We start from the raw sequence: 12,889 nt of genomic DNA, 5'->3' as shown, positions 1-12,889 counted from the left end.
TGGTCACTTTTTATTACATGTAAATGTACACATTTTTGTTGTAATTATGCATAATACACGGTGGAGCTATTTTTATAAAGGACATAAACTTTATCAACAAATTGAATACAAAAACCAATGGAAAATTTTGAACGTAAAAATTTTTTATTAGGTTTCTTTGTGTTCACCATTTGTCTTGTATAAGGGTGTCCTGGTTGGGGTGATAAACTCTATCACCACTCTGCTTAAAGGTCCAAGAATTTAATCATGATAAAGATAGGAATTACTCTTAAGTTTCTTAAATGTTACCTGGAAGAATGTGCAAGATGCCGAGTGTGCGTGGAGGAACACTTAAACTCTACCCATGGAGATGCTTGAAGGATGGACAGCTGGATTTGAGGCTTACCAGTGGTGTGGGGAGGCACTGGGTGGTAACACCAATGACAGCCACGGAAAAGTGAGGCAGAAATGCACATAGATCTGTATAGTTGGCACATAGCAGAGACAGACCAAAATGCAGGAAATGATAAGGGGCTCTGCTTTCGACATGGTTCTGGGAACTCCGTTTTTACATTTTGTGTAAGTACTGAAAATTAAAGAATAAAAACCCAGGTTCTTCAAAGCTCTATTATTTTTCTATGAAACAGCATTTTTTTTTTCTATCATCACCCTTTTCCAATTAAAGCATTCAAATAACTGCCATCACATAATGGAAAAGGCACTCTCCTGAGCTAAAAAATAAATTAGAGCTCTAGATCATATAGAAATAGATATAATATAGCAAATAATTCCGGAGGGTTTACTATGTGCTGGACAAATAGTAAACTCTGCAAATCATGTTACCAGCATTAGCTTGTTACTTCTCCTCATAACACTTTGGGGTTTACTCTCCAATTACAAAGAAGCACAGATTAAGTATCTGAAGCATGATTCCAAAACCTGCATATTTCTCATGAGCACATGCTATCTGTACGTTTCCTCTACTATGCTTACATTTTGCAAAAGAATGTTTAAGCAGATGGTTTGGTTTATCTTTAAATATTATTTTTGACTTTTAAAAATAGAATTATAATAAAAGAGACCAAAGGATCTCATCTTATTGTGGCATAATGAAACAAGAAGCATAGTAAGTGATTTCAGTTCAATCCTAATGAATGAAACAGTAAACATAGTAAGTGATTTCAGTTCTAAAGAACAAACATTCTGTGTCTAAATATAGTCATAGCCAATGCAAATATAGTAAAAAGAGGCCACCACCTTAGTGCTCCTGTCGGGGGAGCAGACACGCCTCTCGGGCTGGTGAGTGCCGGTCAGCACCGATCCTCTGTGCGGGAATCTCCCCGCTTTGCCCTCCGCACCCCTGTGGCTGCGCTCTCCTCCGCGGCTCCGAAGCTCCCCTGCTCCGCCACCCGCGGTCTCCGCCCGCGAAGGGGCTTCTAGTGTGTGGAAACATTTCCTCCTTCACAGCTCCCTCCCACTGGTGCAGGTCCCGTCCCTATTCTTTTGTCTCTGTTTTTTTCTTTTTTTCTTTTGCCCTACCCAGGTACATGGGGAGTTTCTTGCCTTTTGGGAAGTCTGAGGTCTTCTGCCGGCGTTCACTAGGTGTTCTGTAGGAGTTGTTCCGCGTGTAGATGTATTTCTGGTGTATCTGTGGGGAGGAAGGTGATCTCCGCGTCTTACTCTTCCGCCATCTTTCCCTCGACCCCCCTGATTAATGATTGATACATACCTGAGACTATATAAAAAACCAATCCCTATGGATTGTGGGATCAGTAGTCAGTAGTAAAATAATATTTTCAAAAATGACATAGAAAAGGAACAACAACAAAATATGAATCATTATATAAAAGTTTGATCAATTGCCATACATTAAAATTAAGAGCATTTGATCATTAAAAGACACTATTAAGAAAGTAAAAATGTGAGACACTGCAAAGAAAAATAAAATGTTCGCCACACCAGCAGAGCATATATCCCAAATATGGAGAACTCTAAGTGATTTTTGTTAAATCCTCAACAGAAATGCATATATATTGCACTGAACAATATATACAAGCATGTTTATAGCATCAATATTCATGATAGCACCAAAATGTACACCAACACTGGAATAAGTAATTTTTAAAATACCTATATAAAATATGTTGAAAAAGAACAAGCTGCTATTAAATTCAATGCCAAAGATGAATATGGAAAGCATAATGTTAAATGAAATTGAAGGGTGTGTGATAAAGTGTACTGTAGTTGGAGTGGGATTCTTAAGAGTAAGTTTCTACCTCTTGACCTAGGTGGGACTTACTTGAGTATGATCACAATATGGTAGTTCATAGAGATTTACCCTTTACCCGTTGCATCATTCAATTAAAACTTTATGTAAATACCACATCTTCTTTATTCATTCATCTGTTGATGGATACTTAGGCTGCTTCCATAATTTATAACTGTAAATGGATTATAACCTAAAAAATTTTGAATCACTATGTGGTACACTTGAAACTAATATAATATTGTAAATCAACTAAACCCCAATTTTAAGAAATGAAACTCTGCCATTTGTTAACAACATGGATAGTCCTAGAAGGTATCATGCTTACTGAAATAAGTCAAGAGAGAGAGACATGAAATAAGTCAATCAGAGAGACACAAATACTCTATGTTATCACTTACAAATGGAATCTAAAACATAAAACAAATGAATATAGCAAAACAGAAACAGACTTACCAGTACAGAGAACAGACTGGTGGTTACCAGTGAGGAGGACCATGGTGGGGAGAGGCAGGATGGGGGTAGGGGATTGAGAGGTACAAATTACCATATAGTAAATGGATAGGCTACAGAAGAGTACTGTACAGCACAGGGAAATATAACCATTATTTTGTCATGACTTTAAATGGAGTATAATCTATAAAAAATTTGAGTCGCTGTTTTGTACACCTGAAACTTATATGATGTTGTAAATCAACTGTACTTTAATAAAGATAGATAAAAGGAGAGGCAAAATGTCACATATTCATAATATAGGATGACATAGGTGAATGTTACATGGGTGTCTTACAATATGAGTATCTCGAAAAGGATTATAATTAAGGTTACTTGCTGGGTAGGTAAACAAATAAATTGGCTAAACAGTGGGTCTACCAAATTTTTCTATAAAGTGTTAGATAATAAATATTTTTGGGTCTTCATGTCTCAGAGTCTTTGTTGCAACTATCAACTCTGCCATGAAAGCAGCCTTAGATTATATGTAAAGAAATGTGTGGTTCTGTTCCAATTTAACTTTATTTATAAAGAGGTGGCAGGCAAGATTTGGCCTATGGGCCACTGTTTCTAATAACTGGATTAGATGATTAGTTAAATAGATGGCTAGAGTGAATGAGACATGCATATCTACATGTTGAAACATTTATCATCTTTCTAAGTAATGGGCACATAAAAATTATTACCGGAAATCTCCTAATTAAGTTATATTTAAATTATTATTTTTTTAATTTTACTTGCTATACTTCTTGCTATGGTTTATATTTCCACAACTATTTACTCTCTGCTGTATTACTATTTTCGACCTAAAGATATATAGTACACCAGATAACCATATATAAACCTGATCCCTTTCAATAATTTTCACTCACAGAGAAAATTAACAATGTAAAAAACTGAAGTAGACTATTATGCTCTAACATTGTTTTAGTCATTTTTGAGAAACATCTGTTTATTATCAGGATTTATTTCATTAGGTGATTGCTACAGTTTGTTGTTTCATTAAAGTTTAACTTTATATTTATGTGCTAAAATCATTAAGGATTTCTAATTTAGAATAGATTAATCTACTTTGTTGGTTTTATGGTGAGATAATCTATATACTTAAGTCTTTCTTCTTTTGTTAATAGCGTAATTAATTGGTCAAACAGATGATTTTACAACACATGCTAAAACCATAAATTTCTTATCTAAATGGTTGCCGGCAAGAATTGGATCCATGTAAAGCTGAACTGACTATTCTAGGGAAGACTATAAAAGCAAGTGTATCTATTGGTTATGTACCAGGAAAACCACTGTCAGAATCAGAGGTTGTCTTTATTGATGGACTTCCAGATCTTCATCAGGTATTTCTGTTGATGATGTAAAATATATTCCTTATATCATTTTATGAAAAGGAAAAGTGGGAAAACTTTAGAAGTTTCCTGGTTAGTGGGATTATCTACATGGGTTCAAAAAACTTTTTTTTTGCATTATACTAATACATATATCTTCATCCATTCTGCCAAAGTGTACTAAAAGTGTATTGTTCTCATTACTTAGAATTACTCCAGTGTCAAGCTGCTTTCCCATCTTATGGCTAAATGCATGCATTATATTTCATGGTAAAATAGTGTGTGTGCTTTTCTTCACCCCTATGCTAGTGATTTCTCTGGATATATGAGGAGTTGGCTCATATATCCACACATAAAATATGATTCAAGAAATGGAACTGGAACTCCATCCCCTAGTCTCTGCTTCACTAAAGGTTCCCAAGCATAAGAACACTCTCTACAGAGTTCTGAGCTTATGCCAGCCTACTCGCTAAATCTCCATTTAGGTAATTAGCTCATGTTATCATTAACCTGTTAACCTGTATTTTAGGATGAGAGGTTGCATGCTGACTTAAATGGTATTGACTATTTGGTTCCACTTTGTTATTATAGGCCATTACTTTAAAAATTTGACGTTGCTTGTTAAGTGTAACAATAGCTTAATGTACCATAAGTGTACCATTTATGGATATTTTCTCCTACTGTATTTATCATTCTACTCTACATATTTGAACATACTATTTTTATATTTTTGGAAATATAAAATGCTATTATTTTAAATTCTCACAAGTAATATAAATTGGGTATAAATCTACTCACTATTTGATAGCTATTATGATTCCATTATAAATAAACTTAAAAAAATCACAACAAATATACATAAAGGACAAAAGTCTCTTGCATAGTTGAAGTGACACATATGCCTTGAACAAAATAAGGAAATTATATATCTGTAAGCATATGGAATTTCTTTAGATTCAGCTTTACTCCATTAGCAGTATATTTATTTATCATTAAATAGACTTATGGGCCTTTTTCTATTATATTAATATACTTTATTGACTTTTTCCTAGATAAACCAACCTATAAGCTCAATAAGATTAGAAAATATCTGTTTTGTTTACCTTTCTATCCCCCCAAGGCAAGGATAATTTCTGTTACATAGTAAGTTCTCAATAAACGTCTTTTGAATGAATAGTTCAAAAATGGATTAAAAGATTCTAAAAATTTACATAAATTTATCTTTAGTCATTTATATTTGGATTGTTCTCATTTCATAACTATTATATATTTCCCAAATAAAAGGTGGGTTTTCATATAGAATTTAATTTTTGTGAGCATACATTAATTAAAAGCATGTTCTTAAGACTCAAGGAGATACACAAGTAACTCTAATACAGATAGGTATTTACTCTAACTGAAATACAAACAAAATACAGGGCCAATATAGGAAAACAGAAAAGGAAGGCTTCTGATCTCCTTAGGGGAGTAAGGGAGTTTGTAGTTAGGTAGAGATCTGAGGGATGATCAAGTGTCCACCAGATACATAATACATAGACTGTCACTGCAGGCAGACAAAACATCACACACACAGGCTTAGTAATGGAAAGGCCTAGGAAAGGGAGAGTGGGAGTAGAAGTAATTTATTACTGGGGAGACATAGATTTTAATGTGAATTGAGATGGAGGAAGACTTGATGTTGGAAAATTCATCACGCAGTCTGAGCATAATGGATCCTGAATAAAATACAAAAGAGTATATATTTATAGGTTGGTGCCTGAAGGAACCATTTAAGAAGTTTGAACAAGGAATGACATGTAGTTTTCACTCAGGTAGCAACTGAAGTATAGGATTGAAAAGGTTAGACTATGTCAAGAATTGATAAAGTTAGTCAATAGGAATAATTAAACAAGAAATGATGCTGTGCAATGAGTGAGAGGATGACTTCAGAAGCCATGGTATTTGTGAATAACTATAGATAAAAAGATAGAAAACTTCAGAATTTGAATGACCAGATTGGCTTATGTAAGCAGAGAATTCATGTGGAAATCACAAGATTGTTTACAGGAACAGATGGCAGTTTCATTTTGGTAGTTGTTACTTTTGGCAGGGATAATTTTCAAATATTTAACAACTGGCTTGCAAATATCACTACCTCATCAGTTCTATGTGTCATTACATTCCTGCTGCACATCATCTATATCAGCAGGACATTGTGACATAGAATAATTCATTTGAAAGATGGGCCTTGAGTGATGTCAGCAACACAGTATACTCTCTTTGTCTCTCCCCTTCAATCTACAACTAGTAAACTATACATAACTCAACAAAGGTGCTTCTGCCCGACAAACCAGGACGCTGGAGAATTCCTCATATCTGTCCATCTAAAGGAGCGTGGACTGGAACACACAGAGGACGCAGAACAAGGTGAATGGCAGAGGCAGTGCCTTCAATCCTGGCTCTCTAGTCATGGCAGCTGAGCCTGTAGCTGCAGAGAATCCAGCAGCAGCAGGGAAGGTGGAACTCATGACCCAGGACCCCAGCCACAGGCAACAGAGAAGCAGCAGCAGCAGGGACAGGGACACCATCACCTCAGCTACAGAGACATCATATCCACCTCCAGCCCCCACCCACCCACAGTGGCAGAGCCTGCAAACTTAACACTGAGCATGGCAGAGGTGCCCAGATTCCCTACCTTTCTTCCCATTGAGGCAGTAGAGCCTGTGTCAATCCCAGGCACGGAGGAAGAGCCGACCATCCTGGAACCCAGGTGGCAACAACAGTGACATTGACAGCAGCAAGGCACCAATGACCCTGGAAGCATAAGTGGTGGTAACAAGGGCACAGGAATACACATTTGGCAGAGGCCATGGAGGGTGAAAATTACTGACTCTCAAGTATGACCAGAGGCGGCTCAGGTGAGAGAAACTGAAAACTTATGCTATATCAATGCCTATTGCAACAAAAAAAAGGACCTCTAATTTCTCACCTATTGAATCAATACAATCAAGTAGAGAGAGGCTTCAAATGCATCAGCTGAGGAAAAAATCATCAAGCACCATGAAGAACTACAGTAACACTGTACCACAGAAAGAAAATTACTATTCTCCATAAACCAAACTTAGTGACACTGCATATTGCAATTTGATAGAGATTTCAAAATATTTGTCATGAAGTAAAGCAATGAGCTATAAGACAACTCAGAAAGCAGTTCAGTATGCTCAGGAATAAAATTAATGAACAAAATTAATCTTTACCAAAGAGATTGAAACTCTATAAAAGAAACAAACAGAAATTCTGAAACTGAAGAAATTGACAAACAAGATGAAGAATGCATTAGAAAACATTAGGAAGAGAGCAGACCATATGAAAGAGAGAATTAGTGAGCTTGAAGATAGAAATCTAGAATGACACAAGTAAAAGAGTGAAAAGAATAAAGGTATAAAATAAAATGAGGAAATTCTATGAAACATATCTGAGTCTTTTAGGAAGAGCAACATTAGGTTAATGGGTATCCCAGAGGAGAATAGAAGGGGAAGGGAGCAGAGAGTTAATTTAAGCAAATAATACCTGAGAACTTTCTAAACCTGGGAAAGAAACTGGATATACAAGTCCAGGAAGCTAAGAGAATACCTAGTTACTGAAGTGCAAAAAAACCTCTCCCAAGACAGACTATATTAAAGTTGTCAAAAGTAAATATGACAAAGAAAGAATTTTAAAAGCAGCCAGGGAAAAAGGGATGATAACCTACAAAGAACCCCCATTAAGTTATCAGCAGATTTCTCAGCAGAAACACTACAGGCCAGGAGGGAGCATAATGACATTTCAAAATACTGAAAAATAAAACCTGTCTTCCAAGAATACTGTATCCAGCAAGGTTGTCCTTCAGATATGAAGGAGAAATAAAGGATTTCTCAGACAAGCAAAAGCTGAGGGAGCTCATCAACTCTAGTCCTGCCTTAAAAGAAATGTTGAAAGGAGCTCTGCTACCAGAAAACAAAAAATCAAAAGTATATAAAATAATGAATAAGGTGATAAATAGACAATAAGAATAAGAAAATTGCAACTCTATATCAGAATAGGTTTATAAACACTTTATTATAGCATAAAGTTTAAATGATAAAAGAGAGAAAAAATAACTATAGCTACTTCAACTTGGTAACAAACTTATAATGTATAAAGGGAAAATTTGGAAAACACAAAAGGGAAAGAGAAAATGGACAGAACCTGTATAGGTAAATGAATATAAGATGCTATCAGCAGAAAAAGGACTATTTTATCTATACAGTGTTTGATACAAACCTCATCGTAACCACAAAACATAAATTTAGAACAGAGACATTAACATTAAAAAGAGGAAACAGAGAAAATCATCATAGAAAACCACAAAACCAAAAAAACAGACAGAAGCCCAAGTAATAAGAAAAAATGGAGATATAAAGCAAACAGAAAACAAAAGATCAAATGGCAGTAATAAGTCCTCATCTATCAATAATCACCCTAAATATAAATAGGTTGAATTCATCAGTCAAAAGACACAGAGTGGCTCAGTAGATTAAAAAACAAGACTGACTGTATGCTGCCTTCAGGAGACTCACCTCAGCTCTGAAGACAAACATAGGCTCAAAATGAAAGGATGGAAAATGGCAGCCAAAAGAAAGTAGGTGTAGCCACACTCATATAAGAAAAAAAATAGACCTCAAGTCAACAAGGGTAACAGACAAAGATGAATGCTATAGAATGATAAAGGGGAAAATTGATCAAGAAGACATAACACTTATTATTATATATGCACCTAACATAGGAACACCAAAATATGTGAAGCAATTATTAACAAACCTAATGAGAGAAATTGATAATAATAGTAGGGGAATTTATCACTCACTTACATCAATGGATAGATCATCCAGACAGAAGGTCAACAAGGAAATAGTGGTCTTAAATGAAACATTAGACCAGATGGATTTGATAGATCTGTACAGAACATTCCATCCAAATGAATCGGGATACACATTTTCCTTAAGTGCACATGGAACTTTCTCAAGGATAGACCATATGATAGGACACAAAACAAATCTCAATGATATTAAGAATATTGAAATCATGTCAAACATCTTTTATTATCACAATGTTATGAAACTAGAAATCAACTATAAGAAGAAAGCTGAAAAAATCAGAAATACGGGGAGACTGAACAGCATGATACTAAACTATTGTGGGTCAACAAAAAAATCAAAGCAGGAAACAAAAATTACCAGAAGACAAAAGAAAATGAAAATACAACATATCAAAATCTATATGATACAGTAAAAGCAAAAGAGAGAAGATTATATCAATACAGGCCTATCTCAAGAAATAAATATCTAAAGTAAACAGTCTTACTAAAAGGAACTAGAAAAAGAACAAAACCCAAAGTCAGTAGAAGGAATGGAAAAATAAAGATGAGAATGCACAGAAAAGAAATAGAGACTAAAAAGACCATTGAAAAGATCAGTGAAATTAAAAGCTTGTTCTTTGGAAAGATAAACAAAATTGACAAATCTTTAGTTACAGTCATTAAGAAAAAAAAAAGCCTCTGTAAATAAAATCAGAAATGAAAGAGAAGAAAGTACAACAGATACACAGAAATACAAAGGATTATGAGAGAATACTACAAACAACTATATGCCAACAAATTGGGCAGCCTATAAGGAAATAGACAAATTCTTAGTATCATACAACATTCCAAGATGGAATCATAAAGAAATAGAAAATATAAATGGATGAATCTATTGCTAGCAAGGTGACTGAAACAGTAACCAAAAACTTCCCAAAATATAAAACTTTAGAACTTAATAGCTTTACAGATGAATTCTACCAAACCTGTAAAGAATTTATCTCTACCTTCCTCAAACTCTTCCAAAAACTTGAATGAATGCTTCCTAACTTATTTTAGGAAGCCAACATCACCTGACATCAAAACCAGACAAGAACAAAGCACAAAAAAGAAAATTACATGCCAATATCTCTGATGAATGTAGGCTCTAAAATCCTCAACAAAATGTTAGCAAATCAAGTACAATACTTTAAAAGTATCATACACACTATGATCAAGTGGTATTTATTCCAGGGATGCAAGCAGGTTTCAACATAAAAAAAGCAGTCAATATCATACACCACATTAGTAAAATGAAGGATAATAAGCATATGATCATCTCAATAAATGCAGAAAAATCATTCAACAAGATTCAATGCTCACTTATGATAAAAATTCTCAATAAAATGTATATAAAAGAAAAATACCTTAACATAATAAAGGCCAAATATATCACAGTTAACAACATTCTCATCTGTGAAATATTGAAAGTTATCCTAAAATCCGGAACAAAACAAAGATGTACACTCTTGCCACATTTATTCAATACAGCATTGCAAGTCCTAGCCAGAGCAATTAGGCAAGAAAAAGAAATAAAGGCACTTAAATTGGAAAGGAAGATGTAAAATTGTCACTATTTGTGCATGACATGATTTGAGATATAGAAAGCTGACCAAAAAACTATCAGAAGTAATAAACAAATATAATAAAGTCAAAGGGTACAAAATCAATAAACAAAAGTTGGTTGCATTTCTACATGTTAACAATGAGCTAGCAGAAAGATAAATTAAGAAATCAATCCCATTTACAATCACAACAAAAATAATACAATACCTAGCAACAAATTTAGCCAGTACACTGAAAACTGTAAGACATTGTTGACAGAAATTGAGGGCACAATTAAATGGACAGATGTCTCAAGCTTATAGATTGGAAGAATTAACATTGTTAGCATGTCCATATTATATTTTATACCTTTAGGTATAAAGGAATCTACAAATTCAGCACAATCCCTATTAAAATCCCAAGGACATTTCTCACATATATGAAACAAAAAATTTTTAATTTATATGGAACCACAAAAGACCCCAAATAGTCAAAGAAATCCTGATTTAAAAAAAGCACAAAGCTGGAAGTATCACAGGCCCTTATTTCAAACTAAAGTATAAAGCTCTATTAATCAAAGCAGTATGTTATTGCCAGAAAAGCAGATACATAGATCAATGGAACAGAACAGAGAGCCCAGTAATAAACCTACACATATATGAAAAATTAATCTATGACAAAAGAAGAAAGAATACACAATGGGGAAAATATATTTTGAGTAAGAATAAATGGAATAGAAGAAGAGCAGTGATTGTAGATTACTTTTACTGGAAGCTAGTTAATATATAGAGAGAGAGGTTATAATCTAGGGTAGGACAGAGTGTCAAAGTAGAGTTTTGACTATAATCTACAAGACTTTTTCTCCTAAAACCTTGTTTGAGAAGATTGGAATTTACTAAAGGATTGTCTTACTAAAAACTTAAATGTGTCCTGTGATGTAAAGCAACAAGACAGTTGTTGCAATCAAATTTAGAGGGAATTCAGTGTGTGGACCATTAAAGTTACATTGAAATTAAAAGGAACAGCCAACTCTAAGCAGGTTTCACCTCCTTGTTAAATAAGCTATATTTGAAAGATTTTATGTCAGCCTCTTATTGATTTTTACTTTTTTTCTTAAATGTTACTGTATCATTGTAACCGTATGTATGTGTGCAAGTGAGTTTGTATGTGATATATACTTATATTATTAAACAGACTATAAAATATATCCATGTAATACTTAGAAATCATATGATAAATCAGAAAAAAAAAGAAAGGAAAGCTATCTTTGTGAATTTGTGTGCAATGTAGCCCCTCTGAATATCATGTAATTATTGTGTTCTGATTCAGAGTTTCTGTAAGCTCAGTGGGTTGTCAGAACTCAGAAAATTAAAAACAACAGGTTTGCAGTACAAAACACTAAGGAAGATAACAATCGTTGATTCCTCTAGCCAATAAGTGCTAAGCTAAAATTCTTCTCCTGACTCCAAGTCTCCAGTAATATTTTTCTGTACTGGCCAGAGCTCCTTCACACGATAAAAGTTCCTAATCCAATGTGCATGTGCTAACAGGTTTAATGCTTCCTTTAACAAAAACACACAGATCTCAGTACGTGAGGAGAGAATGAAACAGACATACTTTTTTGCCTGAAGTGTGAAAAATTCTGCGTCCCCTAATGACCATAATGGTAATAACTTCCATGGTCCAAAAGTAAATCCCCCCTCTCTGGAGGTAGGAAAACACTTTCCTTGGTAGTGCTTTAATTACTTATACTTTTCAGTACATGGACTTCTGCTTTTGGGTCCAAGTTGCTTAAAGACAACAAACCTTAATCTCTAATAAATGCAGACCAAGTTACAATATTACCAACTGTCCTCCTTGCTAAATATAAAAGCAAATACAATAATTATGCAAGTAAATATTATTATTAATCCATAAGAGGATTTTTTTTCTCACATTCAAGTCAATTACTAATATTAAAAACAGAATATATGACCGCATGTACTCTTTTAGAGGACTGGAATTTTTGAAGAATCAAAGACTGACTTAGTCCATTTGGGTTGCTATAACAAAATACCATAGACTGGGTGACTTAAACAACATTTATTTTTCACAGTTATGAAGGCTGGGAAGTCCAAAATCAAAGTGCTAGTTAACTGAAATTTGATGAGAGCCTATTTCCTGGTTCATAGACAGGTGTCTTCTAGCTGTGTCCTCACACTGGCAGAAGGAACAAGAAAGTTCTCTGGAGTCTTTTCTAAAGGGCACTAATTCCATTAATTATAACTCCACCTTCATGACCTAATCATTTCCCAGAGGCCCCCACCTCCTAATACCAACATATTGGGGGGCTAGGATTTCAATATACGAATTTTAGGGGGATGCAAATATTCAGTCCAT

The 12,889-nt window shown here is 34.4% G+C and overlaps 1 protein-coding gene across 1 annotated transcript in view; it reads right to left on the bottom strand.

Moving 5' to 3' along the window:
* Positions 1-1,429: 1,429 nt before the first annotated feature.
* LOC132594640 (H(+)/Cl(-) exchange transporter 4-like) overlaps positions 1,430-12,889 on the bottom strand; it is a 72,376-nt gene continuing 60,916 nt past the window's right edge. The window contains exon 5 of the mRNA XM_060293117.1: positions 1,430-1,627. Coding sequence (XP_060149100.1) covers positions 1,475-1,627 — 153 coding nt within the window. The 3' untranslated portion in view covers positions 1,430-1,474. The remainder of the gene's footprint in view (positions 1,628-12,889) is intronic.

Source organism: Globicephala melas, chromosome Y (assembly GCF_963455315.2).
Source record: "Globicephala melas chromosome Y, mGloMel1.2, whole genome shotgun sequence".
NCBI lineage: Eukaryota > Metazoa > Chordata > Mammalia > Artiodactyla > Delphinidae > Globicephala > Globicephala melas.
This window is presented reverse-complemented; position numbering and strand designations above follow the sequence as displayed.